Source organism: Notamacropus eugenii, chromosome 4 (assembly GCF_028372415.1).
Source record: "Notamacropus eugenii isolate mMacEug1 chromosome 4, mMacEug1.pri_v2, whole genome shotgun sequence".
Classification (NCBI taxonomy): Eukaryota; Metazoa; Chordata; class Mammalia; order Diprotodontia; family Macropodidae; genus Notamacropus; species Notamacropus eugenii.
Window position 1 is genome coordinate 331,367,609 of NC_092875.1, and position 25,807 is coordinate 331,393,415.

Sequence of the window (25,807 nt, forward strand, 5' to 3'; positions counted from 1 at the left end):
CTTTTCCTTTGAAAACTGAACTGTAGCCATAAGAATCCATGAGCCAGGATATTGCTGGCTAAAGCTCCGTTTCATTCCATCTTGGCAGTAGGGATATGCCTGAAGGTAGCTGACTGCCAGTGGCATTGATAAAATGTGAATGTGCAGAAAAAAAATGAGAGAGAGAGAGAGAGAGAGAGAGAGAGAGAGAGAGAGAGAGAGAGAGAGAGAGAGCGCTGTGATGAAAGAGACGTAGAGGAAAAAGGAGCCTGCTTGCCGGAGAGAGAGTGAAGGATCCGAAAGGAGGGGTTGCGAAAGGGAGATTTTTACTGGAAGTAGTTCAAGTGGTTGCTATGAGACCTGTTCCAGCAAACAGAGGCACAGCAGCCAGCCTGAAACTGATTGTTCTTATCTCTTTTACGAAATCTTTCTTATTACACAGTTTTTGAGTTGTTTAATATCCTAGTAAGCACCTGACAGTGCTGTGTGTGTTTTATTTTTTTCCCCATCCTGCCCTTTCTTTCCTTTCTTCTCCTCTACTATTTCTTCGGTCCTTGCTGTAAGATGGAGATAGAGAATGAGACTATCTGCTCCTCAGGCATCTCCTCAGGAGGGTCCAGAGAGTACAAGGTGGTGATGTTGGGAGCAGGGGGAGTTGGTAAAAGCGGTAAGTTTTTAATACCAAATGTTGGGTATAGAGGAACAAGGGAAGTAGACAACTTTAGAAAGGCAGAGGAATGATGGTGCTATTGCGAAGGGATTATTGCTTCAGCTCAACTTAACCGATATCCATCAGAAACATTAAAATGAGCTATAATTGCTAATTCGATGCTGATAAGCCAGCATACAACAATGCTACATAAGATTTTAAGTAATATTTTCCCCTTCATAATTCATTTGTTTACAATTCAGAATTGTTATTTGCTATCACGTTATTTTTGTTGAATGGTCACAGTGTTTTAGGTGGTACAAGTTACAGAATTGGTACCTATCCTTAATATACTCACTAATCACATTGTTGGAGAAGTAGCATAATTTTGTGAAAAGATCATACAACCTGGTGTCAGGAGAACTAGAATCAAGGCCTACCTGGGACTATTGGCAATTCACTTTTAAACTTCCTAAGGGTTGGTTTCCTTGTCTGTAAAGCAAGGATAACAAAATATACTATTTCACAGAGTAGGCAAGTTCTAGTTATATAGGATATATTAATATAGTGACTTTGGGCAACTCACATTCTCTAAGCCTAAGTTTCTTTGTATGTAAAATGGGTATAATGTGACTTGTGTTACCTAGCTCACATCTTTCTAAGAAAAGTGCTATGTAAATATGATCTATTGCTCTAATATCAAAAGTGTGGGAAAAAATCACTTAAACTGTTAAATTTTGGTTTTCTCATCTGTAGAATGGAAATAATAAACTAACTTTACCTACTTCATGGGGTTGTTGTCAGGAGAATATTTTATAGGTTTCAAAAGACTTTAATTATATTATGCATTCAACATGGTGCTGTAGCTGAATGCTACCTCAATTCAAATCTTTCCATAGATACTTATTAGCAAGATGACCCTGGTTAAGTCACTTAGTCTCTCTCAACCTGTTTCCATATCTGCAAAAAGGGGATGCTAATACTATAGCATTGTTGTGAGGAAAGAAAGATATGATATGAGAAAAGTGTTTCGCAAATGTTCAAGTGTTGCATAGGGATAGGGTCTGGACAGGTGACTTCATTAGCCTTTTGTTTTGTTGTTTAGTCTTTTTTAATCTTTTTGGATTCTTCATGGCTCCATTTGGGATTTTCTTGGCAAAGATACTGAAGGAGTTCACCATTTCCTTCTCCAGCTCATTTTACAGATGAGGCAAACAGGGTTAAGTGCTTTGTCCAAGGCACACAGCCAGTAAGTGCCTGAGACCAGGTTGGAACTCCAGGTGGGATGCTCTATCTACTGTGCCAAGGACCTTTTGGTGAAGAAATAGACTCCTTACCAAAACAGGCTGGAACCTTTTCTGCTACACATACTCTTAGAGAGTTGCCTAGGTACTAAGAGGTTAAGTGACCTGTCTAGAATCATAGAGGCAATATATGTCAGAGGTAGGACCTGATTCCAAGTCTTATTTCTCTGGGTCAGACTCTCTTTTCACTAAAAAAGTACTCCAAGTACATTATAAGGGGAAGTTGTCATTGCTACTGTTGCTACTGCAGATTTTGTCATTTTTTTAAAGTCCTCTGACAAACTACAAATTCATTGAAATCAGGTATCATTTATTAAATGATAAATATTCCTAGTCCCTGGACCCTATCTTGCATAGAATATACATTAAATAAGTGTTTTCTGAAGTGCTGCTGAATGTTTGGATAAGTGATAGAACCATTCAATGAGCACGTAAATATACAATAACAGAAAAGGTTGACAGGTTTAACAAAATGGACAAATTATTTTCTATTCCCTTCTCTTTGTTGGGGAAGAAGATATAACTGGGCTGGGTTTTGAAGGACAGGAAGAAAGTTTATTTTCAATATGAAGTTAGAAGTGACTATCAAGGTAAAAGAGATAAGCTGGTCTACTTAACTAAACTTTGAGAGAATAAATTTAAACAAAAAGTTACCTAATTAAGGCATAATGAAGAAGCTAATATATATAAGGAAGATCTGTTAAACAGTGAATGATTTTATTTATAAGGCAAAACATGTGGGGACTGGTGTTTTTGGAAGGCATTAATAAGGCCAAACTGGCAAATGAGAAAGATAAGTAAGGCAGCAGCCTCTGAGGCTGATTGGATTGAAAAGGCCTCAAAGTAAGAATGTCCCTGAAAGTGACATAATGATTTTCAGTCACAAGCTTAAGATCCACATTAGAGATCTAATTGTTGAAGTATCACCAAAAAATGAAGCAGGTCCCAAAGTTATTGGGAAAGACAGCTATGATTGAGTTAAAAACTTCATGATTGAGTTAAAAAAATAAAATAAAGTTAATTGTAAGTATGACAAACCAAGGCAGCAATAGTGACTCCTAAAGGAATACAAAAGGGGAGAAGGGAGAAAAACCTTCAAATTGAGGTGATAGCAAAGTGTCAGCACAGAAAGCAAGATGGAATGGAGAAGTGAAGTTAGAGAAAGGAAAATATGGCTCTGGAAGTGCTCTGCCATACAAGCAGTTGTCAAAGCAAAAAAAAAAAAATGAGTCATCTTACACAAGGAGAAAAGTGAGGAGAGAAAAGTTTTACACTTTCAAAATGATCAGGCATTTTAAGAGGCATTTCTAAGTCATCCATGTCTGTAATGAATTACTTATATGCAGGTGTCTTTGCATATAAACATGTATATGGACAACTACATACAAGCAAGATGTATACCATATGTACTCACATAGAAGCAGTGTGTATTCCATGTATACACATGCATACACCATATATATATAATATAATATATATACATATACATATTTTCTCTCTGAATATGTGTGTGGGTGAATGAAAGTGATAAAAAGGTGAGGAAGTGGGGAATGTGAGAAAAGCTGAGAAGGATCAGATATTGGTGAGAAGAGGAAATAAAGAAAGGGAATAGAAGGCAAAGGAGGAAAAAAAGGGGAACTGAGGAAAGGGGAAGGGACAGGAGTGAGAAAAGGAGGGGAGGATACTATTTTGTAGACTAGGTAAACAGATGCCTACAGCAATCACATATTCATTCATGTATTATCTTAGCTTATTTTCTATTTCTTTGTGAATCTTTGAGAACTGGGAAGATGCAGAGATATGGAGATGGGATTATTTGGTTAAAACCTGACCTATTCTATAGTGATAGCTATGGAACCAGAGAAAGAGAAAAAGTCTGGAAGAAAGTGTCTTTCAAAGGAGATATTCTTTATTAGAGATAATAAATCTACCCCTCCCCCTGATACACATATGCACCTATTTCAACCATCAATATTAAATACTTTGACCATTATCACAGGTTTCCAGAAAAATTTTTGAGGCAGTTACTGCCTTGGCTGAAGCAGCCCCATCTTTGTTCTGTATGAAAAAATATTCAGGGCCTATAATTAAATCTTCAGGAAATTACTTTTCCAAATGTGATCAAGTCAAATATGAGCTTCCAGCCAGTATCATCAGCCTGATCAGGAAAAGGAAAGAGAAGACTAATTAGTCCAACTAGTAATTGTATAAGCCAGGAACATTTTATTGCTTATCCAGAAGGCAAACTATATATTCCTACAATAACAAATTTGAAAGAATGATATAGTCAAATGTTAGAATCATAGCTTGGATTTGTCTGACTAAAATTCCTGGGCTACGGTTTTTTGCTCCAATTATTAATCCAATGATAAGGCACATTGATATTCAGGAACAAATAGCACATTACTTCTACATTTCTGTGGTCCTGGAATTAGATTGTTTGAGGTTATTTTAAGTCAGAAGCTATAGGTTTAAGCCACTTCCTCCTCTCATATGTCACTTTCTTTTTAGCAATTCACAAGAATTGCTTTCAATTCCATAATTGTTTTTTATTCTGCATTTAATTACCAAAGGGCTACAGGGTTTTTTCTTTTCATCTCTAATATACTAACTCCAACAGATAGATAGGTAGATAGATAGATAGATAGATAGATAGATAGATAGATAGATAGATAGATAGATAGATAGATAGACAGAGATATATTTCATTTAACTGACCTCTTTCCAAGGCCTCTTTCCAAATTAGAGAGCCACTCTAGTAATACTTTCATGAATTAAGGAGGGTTGGAGAATTCTTAAGCTCAACAAAAAAGACCCAATGAACTAACACAGGCCTGTGTGAGAGAAACGTTTTTTGAAAGTCTCTTATAAAATTGGTACCTAAGTACAATAGAATAATGATATTTCCTAAGAGACATCCTGAAATTGCTGCTTAATCTTCATAATATAAAATATTTAGGTCAATTTATAGTAGGAAAACTGATTATATAGTTGAGAAAAGTCCCTTTCCCTCTCATAGTGCTGGTTTGAAATTTATTAACTGAAAGGCTTGGAGTAAATAATATCTAATGTCCATTTCAATTATGAATTTTATGATTAATTAGTCAGAATTATTTACTGAGTACTTCCTATTGACCCAACACTTTGCTAAGTACTATAGGAGACACAAGAGAAATATAAAGCATAGGTTAAGTTCCTTGCCCTCCAAGTCACAATGAAAGGTTGTGAGAAAGCTCAGCCTATTTGATGTGTATCCTTGACTTTTTGAGTATGACATCAAGGACTGCTGTACTTTTCTGAAACTCTTAGGTCTCCTAGTGTTCTGAGTAGGGATGGAATCCTAGGACTGATGAGTCATATAGCTTGAACCCACGTGGCGTTTTTAAAGTGTTTGCAAATTGTGTTAGTTTTCCTTTTCTGCTTGCCTTCCCCCCATATGAGGGTGTGTATGTGTGTATGTATGTATGTGTTTATCTCAACATGTACATTGCATCTATTTAATTATGTATATTTGTATATAATCTACATGTATATATATATGCAATGTGAATGTGGGTATATACATGGATATGTACATATAAAGGGGAAATTAACAAAATCATATCAGTGACACCTTTTTCACAGGATTGTTGTAAAGATCAAAAGAATTAAAATACGTAAAGTACTTTAAAACCTTATAGTGCCATGAAAATGGTAACTAACAATAGTTATTTATTAGTGTCACTTTTGACTTGCTTCAATTCTACTTCCTGCCCAAAGCAATGTGAGTGTGTGTACAAACACACATGCCCACACACACACATATACATATATACACAAAGTACATACCATCCTTTTGTGGACATAGTATTTGCTGAATGGAGAATGTAAAAGACATTTGAAGAGAAATACTGAAAGGCCAAAAAAATTTTTTTTTAAGTAGCTTAAGAAACACAAACAATGCTTAGAGAATCTGAGGAAAACCATCCCCTCAGAAAGAAGTGCTTGAGGAGAGAGATACATTAAGTTCTTAGAGGACAGGAGTAAAGACAGGACTCTAGAGGCAAAGGTACTGGTTTCCTATAAATGTGGGTGCAAGGCACTGTTTCCTAGTAGTTAATTTTCATTTGACTGTTTGGGACTTGGAAATATATTGTTCGGGAACTCAATCGAGAGACTGTCACTTATTAATTAATTGTGTCTTATCTGACATAAACGTGGTGGTTGGGTTCTCAATGTAAGAAAAAGATGGGCCATGACACACAAGGATTCTCTGATTTGAGGTTGAGAATCCACTAGAAAAGAATCTTAAGAGGCAGTATGGCAAAGCAGATAGAGAGCTAGGCTTGGATTCAGTGAGACCCATGTTCAAGTTCAGTGTCTACTACAAAAATGTCTGTCTGACCCTGGAGGAATCACAACCTCTCACAGCTGAAAGCCTTTCAGAGAGTTTATGTTGCATAAGAAGAAAAAAATCTTCCTTCTTACAAGAAATTCCTTACACGTCTCTCCCTATATCCATGAAAACACAGAGCTAGTTGCTAAAAATAGAAATAAAAACAAAACAAAAATAGTAAAACAACTATCTTTTAAAAGCTTCCAACTCCATCTTTCAATTTGTAGTTGATATTTTGTCACTGGGGAATGATGCTATCAATTTTATTGAGGTTCAAGTAAGTTCAGTGACCAAAATCAAATAGCTTTAATCTTATAAATGATTTTTAAAACTTTTATATAATAATTGTATTAAATAGAAATCATATGTGGATGCTGAATCCAAAGAGCTTAGGGACTAGTTACTACCATGTGAATCCCTATGTACACATACACACAAGGACATATTTTGGTATGTGCATAGCTACCTGCCTACATACATTCAAACATATACACACATATACATAGGGAACAAAGAAAATTCCTTGCAAGAATAATTTTGTCCTTTTTTCTGGTCCCACAGACAGCTTCAAAGCAGCTACTAATTCATTTTTTCCAACAGGTACTAAAAAAGCATTTTGGGGAAAATCATTTTCCTAGCAGATCAGAAAATTCATTGGTCATGGAGTCAGAAAACAGGGGTTCAAGCTCTGATCATTTGACCTTTTCACCTTCAAGTCAAGTAAAGTCAATAAGCATTTGTTAAGCAGTTCCAATGTGCTAGGCAGGGTGCTAAATCTAGGATTACAAATACAAGCAGAAAGAAAACTAGTCATTACCCTCAAGGGAACATGCAATGTATTCTAATGGGGGAGGTTTACACATAAAAGGGAGCTAAAAGGGAGCATAAGGAGGGTGGGGTGATATAATATGTAATCTTATTATGTATTTCCCCCCCTTCACAAACTTCCTGGCTCAGCCAAACTGTTCTTCATCCTTTTCTTTACACATAATATACCATGCCCTATCTCTGACTTTACACAGATTACTCCCTATACCTGAAATTCATTCCCTCTTCACTTCAGATTCTTAGAATACCTATTTTTCTCCAAAGTTCAGCTCAAATCTCATGAGGCCTTTCCTGGTCCCCTTTTCTCTTTCCAAAGCACTGCCTTTCATTTATTTTATATATAATTATTGTGTCTACACTTAAGTTACCCAATTAGTCCCACCAGCTACAATGTAATCTCCTTGAGGGCAAGGGAATATTTAATTTTTGTCTTTCTGTTCTCAATTCCTAGCACAGTGCCAGGTACTGAGTAGAAAATACTGTAACAATATTTTCTCCAGGTGGTCTTTAATCATTGATTGTATTGATGTATATAAAAGCTATTTTTATTACATTTCCTTCAACTTCAAACATCAAAAACTTGATGATTTTTATCAGTATTAATGCTTTCTACAATGAGGTGTATCATGGCATCTCCATAGTTTCTGAGTTCTTCTATTCAATAAAAAGAAATGGATTATTTTCCCTTACCACAAATTTAGAGAACTTGAAGAGACCTCATATTTTGATTATTTGAACCTGGACAAGGGACTTAATCTCTTACAACTCAGTTTTCTTGTCTGTGAAAAGGGGATAAAGTATCTGTTGCACTTACCATCAAAAGGTTGTTCTGGGGATCAAACAAGACCGCACATAGGTTGATTTGTAAACCATAAAGCCTTATTTGGATTTCACACTGATAAGTAGCATGAAAGCAGAAAGGACCTACTTTTCAACGTTATAATCTACTATTCACAACTGTCTTTATAGGTAGGTGTGTGTGTATAATAGATACGTGTGTATTTATATATAAATATATACATATATAAATTATATTATAAATTCATTCCTAGAAAATGGCATGTAAGCTTTGAAAAATATCATGTCCTATTATACATAAATACATATATGGTAATGTAACTAATATAATGTAGTCCATTATATAGTACAAACTATTGATTTTTAGTTATTCAAAAATTGAAAGAGTTATTTTTAAAGTGGATAAATATGCCCTGCTTTTCACCAATTTGTAAGGCATACCATTTGTAAGTTTAGATTTTTTTGTAAAGTTTCTTAATAGCATAGCTATAGTTTCTAAAGTATACTTTCAGAAAATAAAAGAAAACAATACCTCAATAATAAAATCTCAAAGGTCAAGTTTACATGAGCAGATTAAAGGTGATTTGTGCACTTAACACATGAGGTAGTTGCAAGAATACTTTATTCAGAATCAGAGTACCTGGGCCACATCCTGACTCTACTATTTAATGCGTGAAATACTCATTTCATTTAAGCCCAGATTCTTTATCTATTGAATGAGAGAATAAGTCTAAATGATTGCTGAGTTTCCTCTGGTTTTAAATGGGATAATATGACCTAATCCAAACCAACCAGGATTGAGTAGACATCTGTCTGTTTAACTTATAAAGCTGATGATAAAAAAAAAAAAAAAAGCTGACTGAAAAACAACTCCTATCCTCTATGATCTTACATTATATTGGGGGAAGGGATTCAGCATGTAAAGTTATAAATATATGCCTTAGAAAGAACATTAACAACTATAGGGAACAGCATAGGGTACCCACTGGTGTTGGATCATGAGACAGAAGTTAGAGATTCCATGAGGCACATATTAAGAAGGTGAGCTTTCTAGAGAAAAGGTACAGTCCATGTAAAAGTATGAAAATGGGAGATATAACCTTAGGTTTGGGGATCAATCAGTAAGCAATTTTGGCTGGAACATAGAATTATGAGGGGCAGCAGCGTGCAATGAGCTTTTGGACAGGTAAACTAGTCAAATTCTGAAGGGACTTAAATGCCAATCTGATGATTTCAGTTAATATAGAGAATCTGTAGGAATTGCTCAAAGGCTATTCTTTGTCTTCACTCTCAGGCTATTAGGTCTGAAATATTAGAAATTATTTCCCCAGCTCACATTTTCTAGACACTTATGACTTAAATGCCAAAACTGCAATAAAGAGAAGGAAAAAGAAAACAAATTTACACTCCTGTTGCTCATTGGTTCCATCCTTAATTGTATCTTTACTCATTAGACCAGAGAAAGATATCACTCACTGCAACTGACTCAGCAAGAATTGGCTCAGAGGCTTGTAATGGGCTTAGTAGAAAGTGAATTCATTTTCAGATACTCTACAAGTAACGGAAGAAATACAATCCAGGGAGGAACACATTAACTAGAAGTATTTCCAAGATTATATGCTCTATGCATTTAAATTGATGTAGGTCACGTTATTCAGCCAAATGACTACATCACAGATGTCCATTTATTATTATTATTTTGTGTGTGATCACAGACTACTGCTCACTTAATCTGATATAGAGGAAGCACAGTACAATGGAAAGGACCATAGCATGTTAAGTCTAGAAGATTCTTTAGAAAGATTTATTTCCAATATTCTTATCATAGATAGATTTTTAGAGGATCTGTGAACTTGGATAGGAAAAAAATATTTCTTTGTTTCAATACATTAGATTTCATTTCTCATCTTATGCATTTTATTTTATACATTATTCTGGAAGAAAAAAGACTCATAGACTTCATCAGTTTGAAAGTTATGTCCATAATACAAAAATTTTAAAAACCTCTGATTGGCCCAAAGCGCGTCCCCCTCCTTTTTATAGATAACTGAGAGTCAAGGGAGTAAAATGATTTATCTAAGGTCATGAAGTTAGCAAGCAGCAGAGCTCTCCCTTAAACCCATGCATTGTCTATCTCCTTTTATATTAGATCAGGAGTCTAAAGATTTGTATTCATGACATAACTTTTTATTTAAATTCATAACATACTTATTATTTAAATGACTTTTCAAAAGTCACTTTAATCTAAAGTAGGACAAATAACTGTGTTTTATATAACAGAGCAACAGAAATTGGGTGATATGGGCACAATAAAATTAAGTATTGATAGATAACTGTCAAATTCTTGCTTGTCATTCAGAGTCCAGCTCACAAGCCACTTCTTTAGTGAAATGCTTCCTTATGGTAGCCACAAGTAATTTCTCCTTCACCTGACTTAATAGCATTTTTTTTTTTTTGCTCCTGTTATACACTAATTTTATTCTAAATTATTTGCTTTAGGACAGAAATGGGAATCTGATTTCATTGTCATAGTGCACTCTGGGTAGGAGTACCTTTGATGCAGATCAACAACTGTTGTCATCTTATATAGAGTCTTTTGGGAGCACTGAGAGGGTCAGTGCCTTCTGTAAGTTCACATACTTGTATTTGTCAGTGGAAGACCTTAATCCCTGATCTTCCTGACTCTGAAACCAGCTTTCTATCCACAGTACTATGCCACCATTCTATTTTTTAGTAAATTTAAATGTAAAGTTTAATAAATATTGCATCTGTCACATGCATTTAATGTCTCTCAGTCTGAGTTTCTTAATCTGTGGAATGGTGATGATGAAAATGTTGATGATGATGACGAGGATGAGAATGGTGATGATACTGTAGTAATAAGATTATAGGGAGATTTAAAGAACAATTTACTTAATATATTCAAAACAGTCACTAACCTTAAAACTTAGCAATCTATTTAGAGAATTTAGGTAATCTTTAAGGTATATAAATATCAACTTTTATTATTGTAGGTTCCAGGAGTTTTTTTTTAATCTGTCTAGTTTCTTTTTCTAATAAACTTAGCTGAATATGTGTATGCATGTGTATGTGTGCGTCTGTGTTTGTATACAGACATTTATATTATATATCTGTCATATTTTGTACTATATAGCTACCTTCTTAGATTTTCTGTCCATGACCTAGAAATAGATCCAGGCTTAGGTATCAACAGGGACATCAGCAACTCCATGGTGAAACTTGGGAGGAGCTTCTGAAAGTCTCCTAGCCTAGAGCTTCTAACAAGGGCAAAAATGTTCCTATTAGATTTTCAGTGATATGAATTAAGAGATTCATTTATTCAAGTTCCCTATTAAATGTAAATGTCCCCTGGAAAGGGAAAAGCAGGGCTTGTTGTCAGCAATAATATCCCAATGTAAATTAGTCAATCAGATTAGCAGCAACCACCTAGTAGGTTTCTGAGGGAAGGGGAAAAAAAGAAAAATACTTGTTGGATCTAGGTTAATATCTATGACTGAGGACACAGAAATAAGAAGGATGATGCCGGTTTTTGTAGGATGAGGGACAAGGAAGCCAAGGAATAGTCTCAAGAAGATTATGCTGAAAGAAAAGAAATAAAAATGAAGGAGGAACCCTGAGATTTCATTCCTTTTACACTTTTGCTGAGTGTCAGCTCTGTTTTTGAATCATTAGGGCTCATATCCCTTTTCTTGGGTCTGGATTATTGATTTCAATTACCACAGACAATCTGATAGCTAGGGAGTGTCCAGCATCAATGAAATGGTTAAAGGAAATTTTATTTGGCCTTAGTAAACCCCACTCCACAATATAAAGCAGAGGTCAGAAGGTTATTGTATTGGTGGGGAAGAAGATGGGAATTGTGTTACATATAGCATACCTGCCATTATATCTCCTCCCTCTCCATCTCATGATATTGATTGGCTTCGTCTATTATCCCTAGAGTAGTCATTGAAAGGACCCTAATAATGGGGCTTTTCTTGTTACCCCTCTACACAATCTTCTCCTCTGTAGCCTAGTTGAGCTGTAATGCTGTGGTGATCACAGGAGCACACATGTGACAAAAACATCATTTCCCAGAGAAAACACTTCAGGGAAATTAGTTGCCACAATAGCCACTGAGATTGACTACATAGATGAGCTTAAGTTGACCATCAGATATGCCTGCATTTGAATCTGAGCTGCAACAAATTTCTCCCTTTCATGTCATTTTGCTTTTTTTATTACATTTTGAATGAAAATTGTGCCAATTTACTTTGTTCTTTCCTGACTGCATATTTTAGCACCACAATTAAGTTTTATGGTTGGAGCGAAAATTGAGTCACATAGTTTTTAAAAAAATAAATAAATAGAAGTGGATCATGGCTCAGAGAGAACTCTGAAAAGGTTGAAAGTAGTGCTTTATGGGGCAAGGAAACTCAAGTGATATCACTATGAAGATGAAACAGTGTATGAGACTGAGTGATCACATTCCAGGAGAAAGAAGAATTTCCAGTGAAAAGTGTTAGTGGAGAGATCAAGGCAGAAAACAGATTTCAGGAAGTTGAGGAATATGTGGGTGAAAATGAAGTCAATCAATAGGTGAAGACTAAATGGTAGGTGAGATATAGGTCAATATAGATCAATTGAGGGAGTAGCAGAGTCAAAAGAAATTTCTTTTATCAGATGAGTGACTCTATATTTGCAAACAAAGAGGAAGAATTCAGTCAAACAGGAAAAGAGAGAAAAGAAGAAAATGATGATGATGAGGAGGACGATGATTGATGATGATGATGATGATGATGATGATGATGATGATGATGATGATGATAGTGGTGGTGATTCTGAGTGAATAATGATGTTCTTGACTCTACTTAATTTTTTTTTATCAGTAACTTAGATGAATGAATAGATGTATACTTTATAGGTAACACAGAGTTGGAAGAGATCAATAGCAAACTAGATAACAGATTTGGGACAGATATCAATAGGCAAAAATGATGAGTTAGATATAGTAATATAAAATTTAATAAGGATAATTGGAAAGTCTACTCAACTTCAAAAATAAATCAGTCATAGAGGTAGATAATAGATAAAACATGGCTAGGCAATAGGTCATGTAAAATAGGCACATTAGTATTCACTATGAATCTAGTATTCACTATGAAGTAACAGCTCAGAAAGTGAACCCCAGCATTGACATCATTAATAAATATATAGAGAGTAGAGAATAAAGGAGGTTACAGAATATCTGATCTTTTCCTGACCTAGTCAGATCACCTGTGGTGTATTGTGTTCAGTTCTAGGAGACACAACTTAAAAATAAGCTTGAAAATCTGGAACTGATTTAAAAGAGAATGAACACATAGTGAAGGGACTTAAAAGTATAACATACAAGTATGGACTCTCCTTTAGAAGAGAGATTGAACTTGAACTGCTTGACCCTAAAAGGTAGTGGAACTGGATAGAAGTTACAGAAGGGTAAAATTTCACTTAATGGATGATGGAAAATAGCTTCATAATTAGAGTTATCTATCCAATCACTATTTGTAGAAAGTTTTGCTTGGAGCTTGAAAAAAACACCTATAAAATGTAGTATAGAAAGTACTTACTGCTCCTACTTAGTTTGAAACAGAGCTACTCTGACATAATATAACAATATTAGTTATTAATTTAACCCAAACACTTTTAATATGGCATAGTCTTACCAAAAGCCAATAGCATAGTTGTATAGTGTCATTATATGACTTTGATATATCTTAGCTACCATGGCCTGCTGCCAGAGTTTGCACATGTTCAGGTCCATAATTTCATGACCTTGACCATTTCTGACATGAAACACTGCCATTTTTGGCAGTTCTTGGGGGTGGGTGTAGGTAGGGTGCTATCCATTTTTTATTGGTACTTTCCTGGCCTCTTTAACTTCCTTCCTTCATCATGGCTTCTCTTCCTCCACTTGGATCTCTGTTGTGGCATCATGAAATGTCCTCTCTTCTTTACCTATTCTATATATACTTCAAAGACTTTACTTGTCAATTATCTGAACCTCTCCATGAAACTTCCAACCTCAGCTCCTTCCTCATCTCCATAGAATTTCCTGCTATTTGATCTGACTTTCAATGCCATACTTCTATTGCTCTCCATTTTTTTCCTGTGTCTGCCTCTTTTCTCCTCACCTAGACAAAGTTTCTTATAGGCATCAACCTTGTTTCATGCTCCACATCATGCAATGGCTAACAAAGACATAGATGGCAGGGAACAGGGGATGCAGGGGGATGGTGGCACACAGAAGGTATTGAGCTGAATCTGGGAACACTATGGGGAGGAAACAGAATAAGCATGCTATGTGCTAGGCACTGTGATTTTTTTAATTTAATATTATTTCATTTAATCCTCATAACAATGCAGTGAGGTAGATGCTATTATTTCTTCCATTTTATACTTGAGGAAATCAAAGCAGATAGCAGTTAGGCATTATTAGCTAGTGAGTGTCTAAGACTGATGTGAACTCGTCTTCCTGATTTCTAACTCAGTGTTCTGTCCACTGTACCTCCAGCTGCCTCAAAGGAGGATTGAGGAGGACACAAGTCTGCTGGAAAGTCCACCTGTGGCGTACCCATATCATATCTCCCTCTTGCCATCTCTACAACTATATAATGCACAATGCATGCATGCACAAGTGCACTCTTGCAGACCTGATCTTTATAGAAGCCCATGGCATTCAGTTGTCTCTCTGCATGAAGTAAACTAAATATGCTATTGACAATCACACTTTTCTCCATGCCATTGACCTATCTCAGATATTTCTATCCCTTCCTCACTACCAATCCATATCCTTTCAAGACCGGCTGGAGTAGTATTTCATCTGTGTAGTGTTTCCTGACCATTCCAAGTGATTGACTGCCCAAATGTTGGAGTATTTATTTTTTCTAGCATTTATTTGATAAAAACAGCATTATAGTAAGTGGGTATTTGTGTTCATTTGTTTGTTTTTGATACAGATCTGTGATTTTGTTAGTATAAGGAACACCTAGAAAAGAAACTTTCTCTATAAATACAGAACAGAAACTCATCTGTATATTGGAGGATTTTGCAGCCCTATTGTAGTTGTTGAGGATACTGATAGGGAAATGACTTGCTCAGAGTCATATATACAATTTGATAGAGTTGGAAAATGCACTCCAGGTATTGTATGACTGAGGCATGTTTTCTCTTCACTACTCCTGCCACTGTAGTATTATATACCATAATATATGTATATATATGTATATAAAATTGGATTTTTCTACATGCTTATGTCTCTTACACTCAAATTCTCCATGTGTGAGTCCCTTGAGGCTGATGAAGGCTGGAGAGATAGAGGTACAGAAACTCCAAAACTGAAGTTCCTTGCGTGGGCTGTCTGGAAAAGAATTCACAGACTGAATTATTGAGGTCAAGGTGATAAAAATTCATTACTCTTTTCAGTGGGCAAGAGTTCTTAGGGAACAAGCAACTTAAACATGTACAGGTAAAGTTTATATAGGATATTCTATAGTAAAACATGTGCCAAGTGTGATGACTAGGTGATTCAGGGCAGGATTAGGGAGTGATTAAGGAGTGGTTACTTTTTAAAGGAACATGCACTTTTAGTATCTACAGCAGGTATTTTACCAAGAGTTCACTGGAAATAGCTCAAGGGGTGGGGGGAGGGCATATGGAGGTGTGATTTTAGGACTGATATATCACTGTCAACTAATAGTCAGAACTGACTAAGTAATACCAGGCTGCTGTCATCAATGTCTTGTTAGACAAGATAAATGAAATGGAAGATAAATACTTCTAAGTCTTAGATACATGTGATTGGTTAGTTCTAGTAATATCATTATGACAGTACACAGCCAGTTCAGCCAGTATGCAGCTGGTTCAAACTAATAAATTTCTATAGGTGCAACTAGCTACTGTATCAGGGGAAGAGATGAAAGTTTTGCTAGTACAGGCTGTGTCCTTGGGCTGGAGAGAAACTGCCTGGGTTATTGTTTTGAGGATAGGGAGAAACATGATTTTTCAAAGGAATGCAATTTTTAGAATTGGTGTGCAAGTGTATGCACCCAAGCACCCCATCAAGGCCATGGGTCATGATTTATACAAATTTTTATTTCTCACATCAACTATCATAATACATTTCTTATGTCAGGTTCTTATAGGAAGCTTTGGGAACAACGAATAGAAAATAAACCTTGGAATCAGGAAGATTTGAGTACAAATTCTGCCTCAACACTTATTAGCTATAGAAATCTGGGCATTCTTTTTTGACATATATGGCTCAGTTTCCTCATCTGTAAAATAATAACTGCCCCCAGGACTGCTGTAAGGACAAAATGAAATATTACTTGTAATGTATGATAAAGATTTTAAATCATTATAAAAAATCTATTATTACTGTTGTTATAATAATTGCTGAATTGAATGAACTCCATTTTGCATCTCAAATATAGTCTAGAAGGAGAGGGGAAAATTATTGAGAATGTCATAGAATCATTTCCCTCTTCTTCCAGTATATGAGAAAGGACAATGAGATATAAATAAGTCATCCTGGGGGAAAATAGCTGCCAAAGATATTTTGGGGGAAAAAGAACCAAATTAATCTAATTTCTACTTTGCCTTTATGATCTCTTTCTTCCTTACCTCTCTTCTGTACATTGCCATTTACCATTTTACTCTCCACTGTTTGCATTATGTTATCTATCTCTTTGAAGGAAGAAACATTAAAAAAGGAGAGAAAATGGCAATTTTCAGCCTTCACCTCTGCCCAGGCACCTCCTTCACAAACAGAGAGAAAAAAAGCATATAAATGTTGGTATGTTGCATGCCTGGGCATTTCATTAGAAAACTACTGCCATTTATTTTTCACATAAATGCAAGTGGAAAATGTTTTCCCTCATGCATTTTCAGTTGTGATGCCCAGATTGTCTCTCTCCAAGTTATCTCTGGTATGAACTACATATCTGAATGTCATTGCTTAAATGGAATGAATTCCTTCACTAAGAACAGAAATTTCTCACTGATTTTTCAGATAAAAACAAATACATAAAAGATAAAATATAATAAAAGAATACTGAGCTCCTGATATTTGCTAAACATTATATTAGGCACCATAGGAGGAATAACTAAGAGGAGCAATCATAAACTCATTCCCTACCCTAATTCTTGCTGTGTATTATCCAAACTTCTAACATTTATAATATCTCTAAGCCCAGTCTCAATAAGAACTAAATACAAATCACACCTCAGTCGCTCACTGTGTGATGTGAGACAAGTCACTGAAATGCTGTTTGCCTCAGTTTCCTCAACTGTAAAATTGGGTTACATATTTGGCACTATGCCAAGTGCTATTATTGTTGTTGTTAATTGACAAAAAGACAGTGGACATGGTGGATAAGGTTCCAGGTATGAAATTATGAAGTTCTTAGTTAACACCTCCCCTTCTACTAACATGCGTCCTGGGCAAGACACTCATGCTTTATGTGCCTTCAGCAGTCCCCCCAAGATTTATCAGATCATCTATTTTTGTATAATGCTGAATAAATCATAGATCTTATATCCTTGGAAACCAGAATATGTCATATTTACAAAATGGTATGGAGTAATGGAAACCATGGAAAATATTCCAGCAAGAAGTGTATTGTGGAGTCAGATCTTAAAGGCACTTATTGTTCAGACAATAAATAAGTAATTTATTATGTATTATTTGGCTCTCTTGTGGTTTCATGGTTCTTGCCTCTGAACTCATAGAATGCTTATTTTCTCTGTCCTGCATTTGACTCTAGCAGTTATTTCTTCTACATCATCATAATTTACTAGTAGTAGTAGTAGTAGTACTACCAGTAGTAGTAGCAGTAGTAGCAACCTCTCCTTATTTGACATTGACACCATCAATATAAATAGCCTTTCCTAGAGCTCTCTTCCACTTATCTGTCAGCCTCCATCCCTTCTCAAGAAGTTCAGTAAATAGTCTCATTACTTTCTTTCTCTTTAATATCTCCCTAGCTCTCATACTTGAAAGCTTCAACTTACGTGTAGATGTGCTCTATATTTACTATTTCATCAATATCCTCAATTTTCATGACTCATAAATTCACTCAAATTAAGCCATTCATAAGGGCTGACTTTGGAGTTAGTAGTCCTGGGTCGATGTATGTCTTGATGCTATTTGACTAGCTCCTTTGTCATTCCGTCTTTTTCAGTCATGTTTGACTCTTTGTGACTCTTTTTTTGGGTTTTCTTGGCCAAGATACTGGAGTAGCTTGCTATTTTCTTTTCCGGCTCATTTTACAGATAAGAAAACTGCAGGAAACAGGGTTAAGTGACTTGTCAGAGTTACAGTGTTAGTATCTGAGGCCAGATTTTAACTCAGAAAGATGAGTCTTCCTGATTCCAGGACCAGTACTCTATCCACTGTCCCACTTAGGTTTCCCAACAACAATAGCATACAAACTCTTTTAGGACAAAAAGCATTTTCCTTATGTCTTTCTTATTCTCCACATAGCACAACATCTTGCCCATAGAATATGCTTATCAATTATTTGTGGAATTGAATTAAGTTGCAAAGAATTCAGGATACTCAAGGAATAGCCCAAGGGAAAAAAATATCATTAGGTAGAAAGGTAAATCCTGGAACCTGATAGAAATACGGGAAAAGATACAAATTTGCTCGTACACTACCTGTGATTTCTTTTACCCTAGCTGCAAGAAATCATAACATTTGTGTGTTTAGTCTTTCTATCCACTTCCAAAGTGACTTTCATACAGCACTTCTGGAGCTTTCTATGTCTGGTCTAGTAGTATCAAGATTTGGGAAATGTCCTGTTCTACATGTTTCTCTTAGAAATGAGACACAAAAATCAGTGGAGCTGTGACAGGTTCAGTGTTTTGGTCCAGTTCAAGTTTTGAAAAGAAGGTCACACCTTTTCCACTCTCTAGGATTCCTCATTCATCACTTTTGGCATTTGTGATCATTTTTAATTTGCTGCTTTTATAGCCAGCACTTTAACTACACCAGCTAATCCTTGTCTAACTAATAAGGTCCTCTGCTCCCACCTTTATTGATTAATCATCTTGGAGTTTTTAATATCCATTTGTGTTTAATTGTGCTGATATTAAAATGCCTCATTCTTGAAGGTGATGGATTATCTTTCAAAAGACTGGACATTTGCTTTGATTTATAAAATAGCTACTTGGTTGAAGCCTACCTTAAGCTCTGACCTTGGAGTTCGTTCTGTTGGAGAAGATTAGAGAGAGACTTTACCATAAGGGAGTCTTCAAAGTTTCTCCTGTTGCTCATGGGATCAATTCCTATTTCCTTATCCTAGAATTCTAGGCTCTTTAAATACATTCCTAAACCACTATTCTAGTGTTATTTAAAAGCTAGACTGATTAATGTTTTGCCCTCTGAATACAACTGTCATGTTCCTACTGGTCCCTTGAAGTGTCTTTTCCCTCCATTGATATTACCATCACCCTGCTCTCTTTCTCAATCCCATTCAAATTGTCCAGTTCAAGTTCTATCGTGAAGCCTTTTTTGACCTATCTAACCCACATTTACCTCTTCTTTCTTTGGACGTGCACTTAATTTCTGTACTGCTTATTTGACAATTATTGAATTGTATTTTTACTTACCTGTCTTTTGTATACCTAGTCCCTCTAATGATACTATAAATTCCTGGAGAGCAAGGATTGCTGTATTTTTATACTATTTTGACTTTCCATAGCCTGGGTACATAAAAGATTGTCAATATTTTCCAGCTAAAGTTCAACTAATGATTCTACAGCTAAATTCCCTGGAATATGATGTAAGGCATATCTCCAATTAGAGCACTTCCAGATTTTGTGTTATGATAAGCTGGTGTTTCATTAAGTCTCAAGTCATTAAACATTAAAGATCCTGGAGTCTTTAGTAAAGCATCCAAAATTCTCAGCTTCCTCAACTTTTTTATTTCATTGTTTTCATAAACTGTGGCAAGAAAAATATCTAGGAAAGTAAAAAACACTATCACAATTTCTTGGGTTTTCCTTATTGCCCAACAAAGAGTTAGGCAACTGCGAGTTTCTAGCAATTACAAAAATGTCACTGTGTATTCACAGTTGGAATGACAACCATTAGAGTACCATTGTGCATCTAACCTGGTAGTGCAGAAAAATATTAGCTGACAGATTTGATGAGAATTTCTAACTCTTCTCAAAGCTTAGGGAAAGCACCAGGACTTACATACTTAAATAAGGTCTGTTCTGCTACTCCTTGAAATGGTACCTTCTCCATATTTCCCTCACAAAATTGCCTTGCATTTTCTGTTACACACATACATAATACAGATTGTGTGTTTGTGTATATAAGTGTGTACATACTTGGATATTATATTTATAATTCAATGTAGCATGTACCTATATGAATATATGTATATGTGTATATACACACATGTATACATACACACATATATACATACATATATATGCCCAAATGTGTGTGCTTGCACATATGTATGCATGTGTGTAATCTTCCTTCTTTTGTCCAGTTCAGATGGGAATGAGACTCATTGTCAGTCATTTCCCCCTACCCTTTTCTGAGTAGGTATCTACCTACACTCTTACACTAATTATGTATATACATATATTATATAACTTTCCTTTCTCTTTAACTTCAGTGTATTCTTCTTATCTTCTCTTTATATTTGTAGAATAATCAAGACATAATGGAATCACTCACAGGCCTTGTCTAATTGAACTCTCTCTATGACCCCTGATGATATTAGGGTTCAGAGGGAACACGTACATTTGAATGTAAACAGTTCAACTTTGTTTAGTCTTGTTTTGTTTTTATTTGTGTTTACCTTTTTATGTTCATCCTCATGCCTGTGTTTCTATTTCACAGTGTTTCTTCAACTGTGATGTTTCATTAGAAATTTTTGAGAGTTCTCTCTTCCATTAAAGATGGTTTGTTTGTTTTTTTTTCACTTTGTGGCATTATACTCAGTTTTACTGAGTATCGTGTTTGTATTCTTAGCTATAAGTCAATATCCTTTGCCTTCTGGATTATTGTATTTTAAGTTTTCTTCTCCTTTATGGTAGTGGCTGTTAAATTATGATCTTAACTGTGGCACCTAGGTTTTTGATTTCTTTTGAATTCTTTCTTTCTGACTGCTTTTAGTATTTTCTTTTCTTTGACCTGGAAACTCTCGCTTTTAACAATGATCTTATCAGGAATTTTCATATTTTTGATCAGAAGATGACTAATGGATGATTACAATTTCATCTTTGCCTTCTTGTTCTAAGTTTTTTTTAAATTTCTTGAAATGGGATGTCTAGGGATTTTTGTTTTTGTTTTTGTTTTTGTTTTCTGTTTTCTTGGTCAGAGTGTGCAGAGAGTCAACGATTATTTTTATTCCTCCCCAATCTGTTTTCAAAGACATTCATCTACTTGCTATGATATATCCTAGATTTTCTTTTTTCCCCCAGTATTTTGACTTTGTTTTAATATTCCTTATTGCTAAGTGGAATCATTGACTTTACTTTAGTCCATTATTATTAAAAGAGAGATTGTTTCTTGGGCAAGCTTTATACTACTTGTGCCAAACTGTTTCCAAATCTTTCCAAATCTTTCTTCCAAAGTTCTCATTTCTTTTCCAACTTCTTTCCCTCAAATGTTCTCATTGTAGTAAAAAAAACTTTTTTTATAAAAAAATTAACTCTTTCTCCATCTCTTAGATATTTTAGTTGAATTCATATCCAAACTGTGTTTTCCTCTGATGTTTTATTTGCAGATATGCAGAAGTTTTTCTCTTCTTTTGGGTTTGTTTGTTTGTTGAGCTTCTTAACCATAATAGGTCTATATTGTGGGGTTCTTTTCTCCTCATTTTCCCAGTGTGCATCATAATTTTGCATCATTATTGCATCATAATTTATATTACAACAAGCCTCTCAAGCACTGCCGAAAAGAAGGGTTTCTTGTCATATTGAATATTGTTTTATTCCAGGATCTCAGGGAAAGACTGAGGTCTGCAAACTTTTAATGCTCCTAGAGAGCTCTGAGACAGAATGAATTTTCTTCTCCTCTCCCCATTCAGCTTCTGCTGCTGCTGCTGCTGCTGCTGTTGCCTCATGAACTTCTTTCTCTACTGTCAAGGTAATAGTAATAAGATAGTGAAGAAGGAAAACCAAATCAGAGTTTCCTGTTAGTTCTATATTCTTTTTCACTATACAGTTACAAAGAGAACCAGTTAGCTCTGCTTTGTTACAGGGTAGAGTTTTCTGTCAAGGTATGGGAAAGACCTAAGGAAAGAGAAGGGAAAGAACACCTTAGGTGAGGAATGTAGTACGTATGAGGGGTTTCACATTAATATTCCACTGGTGCTCACAACTTCCTTTCAATTTTTACATGACACATGTGCCCCTCTATTATATTCACAAAATTGCTATTATCAAAAATCCGTATTATTGCCACAGAGATCCCTAGTGGATTCCATTATCCCACCAGGAATCTACAGGACTACATAATCTCTTACAATATTACTAATCTTCACCTTCATGTACATATACAAAACATTTTCCAAAGATAGAACACAGAAAACCGAATTTGCTCATTTTTCTTCTTTTTCAATTCAACCCTTCCCCATTCTGCCATGCCTCAACACCTCAGCCGTTGGAATATTATCCAATAGATGCTCTCATAAACATTCAAATTTATCCGTATTCTCATCAATTTGATAGTTTCCTCTAATGATACAGATGATAAGTTGTCCATGATTGATCATTCTGTGAACTCTCACTTATGTTTTCTAAGAAATTGCCTCAGTGGTTCTACCTGCTATCCTGGGCTTTTTTCCTTCTCCTGACATAAGAATTTACCAGTGGAACACAGGGTCAATCATCTTTTCATCTTAGATTTATCACCAGCCCACATAATATTTCTGATACACAATTTACCCAATTATCAGGTTTCAAAAGTTCCAAATTCCAAGTTGTGCCTATTTTAAAAAATATCTTTCACTCCTTTTCTTCTTTGGAGTTCCTCATTGATTATATATTGGAACCCACTCATTCCAATCATGTGCCTTTCCATTGTCCTCTATGTGATTCTTACCTGTAGTATTTTTTAGAAACTTTGTCTTTAATTCGAATTTCTCTGCCATAATTCAACAATGCTATTTTTTTAAATTTATCATAAGGGATTTTGCTATTATGACAAGTTCAGAGATGAGTAAAAGTGCTTTGAAGTTTTCCAAATGCCATCTAGCCCTCTCTCTTCTAGAACACAAAAATATTCTAGCAAACTTAAGAGCCACAGATTTGAGGTGAGGGATTTACAGTAATGGTCATGAGGGACATTTTAATGAGTTAATTACTTGTCCTATCTCCACCATCACCCATAGACACTTCTCCCAATCTTTAGTAAAAACTCATATAATCTCACATTATTATTGCAAACACTTTATATATCATTTTATTCACAGCAATTTAGGGATATCATTTTCTTCACAGCTAATGAAAGTATTAGAGGTAGCTGGAGGCAGAGCTGACAGAATATACCTAGAATCAGGAAGATCTGAGCTCACGTCCTGCTGCAGATACTTTGCTGTGTGATCCTGGCCAAGTCAATTAACCTCAATTTCTTTCAGTTTCCTCAACTGTTAAATCGGGGTAATAATAGCACCTAACTTTCAGAGTTGTGAAAATCAAATTAGCTAATATTTGTAAAATTCTTAGCACAGGGCCTGGGATATAGTAAGAATTACACAAATGGTTATTTCCTTTCTTTTCTTCCCATATTATACCCATTTACAATTCAGAAAACTGAGACTTAGAGAAGGACTTACCCAGGATTACAAAAACAGTAAGTGACTGTGCTGTGTTAAATCTAGTTCCTCCAATTTGAAATTGAGTATTCTTTCCAAGTCAAAATCCTGTCTCAAATATTTTCATTAACCTAAATACAAAGACTTTTATTTGTTTTTTAAACTGGCCTAGTAGAGATATTTAGGACAACTCCTTTAAAAATTTCAATATGCAGACAATACATATTGCTTCCTAAAAGTAGAGATCTCCTCATCACCTCTAGGGTACTGGTCCTCAGTTCCCTTGCTGTTTATTTTAATTTTGCTGTATTGGAGAAGCATAGCATCTGACATCCTTCAGTTATTAAAAAGAGGGAGGTGGTAGAGATACTGACAAAAAAAACTATAAAAATAAATTGCTGGTGGTGATAAACATATTTAAAACCACATTTCCTTGAGATATAGTCAAGTAAGGGAGATTTATTTTCATGGAAAATCAGGAAAGCACATTTTCATCTCCTAAATGAAAAACAGTTGTTAAGCTTTGAGCATTAGTTGGGAATGAGTTATAGCTAGCATTGGTGGACCCAGCAAGATCACCACTTTTCCTCAATTGACAGTGACACCTTTTTGAAAAGAAATACAATAGTTAGAGACTGAAGGCGAATACTATTTCATTTTTTTTCTTCTCAGCTGAAAAGGATATTTGAGAACTATTGTCTAGTAGAGTAAAAAGGCAGAGTAATATAGTTTAAAAAGCAAAAAAAAAACAAAAAAACAACACTGGTTTGTGGTTTAAGGAACCTAGACTCCATTTCGAATTTTGTCCTCAACTAAGGGTATAAAATCGGCTGTAACTTTTTCAATTCTTATTACCTGTTTCCTCCTTTTCAAAATAAAGGTGCTAAAGCAGGGGTGGGGAACCTGCAGCCTCAAAGCTATATGTGGCCTTCTAGGTCCTTGGGTGCAGCCTTTTGACTGAGTAGAAGTATTACAGAACAAATTCTTTTATTAAGAAGATTACTTCTGTGAAGGTTGGATTCAGTGAAAGGGTCACACTTGAGGAGGTAGAGGGCCACATACAGCCTCAAGGCTACAGGTTCCCCACTCCTGGGCTAAAGGAGTTAAACTACGTCATCACTAAAGCCTATAATAAATGTAAAGATCTTGTTCAATGGGAGGAAACTTTTAGAAGAAATAGAGATCAATTTGTAGCTAAAAAAGTCTTTATAACTCTACAATGTCCCTGAAAAGATGTTGTCCAGTATCCAGTTGAAGAACTTCAGTGATGAAGAACTCAATACATATCAAGATAACCCACTTCACTTTTGGAAAGTTCTAATTGTTGGGAAGTTTTAACTTACATGAAAATATAACTGTCTTCACTGCTCCTGATTAACTTGATTCCTTTAAGAATGACAGTAGCCAAGGAGGAGGAAAGACAAAGCAGGCCCCTCCATCAGTTTCTCATGGTGGATGTACCAGCGAACAAAATGAGCTTTAGTAGGATTAAGCTTCAATCCTATATTGATGTTATGATAGTGATCATAATTTTCAAATTGCATTCATGCTCATACATGAAGTCATTTAATATTTTGATAAACCATCTATATTTAATGGAAAGTAAAATTGTGCCATGTATATGTGAGTGCTTTTCTTAGCAATATTTGAAAAGAGAATAATGTCTTTTATCCTTTTGAAATCATAAGCAAAATGATTGCAAATATGTCTGTCACATATTTTTCAGGATGAGTAGGGGGTAGCTTATGTGGTATGAACTGAAGAACATGAAGAAAACCCCATGCACTTGAAATAATTCACTTCAGCCTCACAGTATTTATTACTTGAAATGTGTTTTACCAATGATGGTCCAGAAAACAAAAAGAAAAAGGAACTACTTTTCTCAAGGAGTTTAAAATCTAATAGAAGGTAAAAGGGCCTGCATATTATGTTTGTGTAAGCTAAGTTCATGGGATTGGTCAAAGTTTAGAGAGGATAAGATCATTTCTAAGTGGGGATAGGGAAAGGCTTCATAGAGAAAGTGACACTTGAACAGGTTCTGGAAAGGAGA

The 25,807-nt window shown here is 35.3% G+C and overlaps 1 protein-coding gene across 3 annotated transcripts in view; it reads left to right on the forward strand.

Annotated features, from left to right (window-relative positions):
* The first annotated feature begins 328 nt into the window (after positions 1-328).
* Positions 329-25,807, forward strand: part of RIT2 (Ras like without CAAX 2) — a 523,011-nt gene continuing 497,532 nt past the window's right edge. The window contains exon 1 of one of the 3 annotated variants that reach the window (XM_072605261.1): positions 329-646. In XM_072605261.1, the coding sequence (XP_072461362.1) occupies positions 544-646 (103 nt within the window). In that variant the 5' untranslated portion in view covers positions 329-543. The remainder of the gene's footprint in view (positions 647-25,807) is intronic. The other 2 variants (XM_072605263.1, XM_072605262.1) reach the window with 2 other exon arrangements.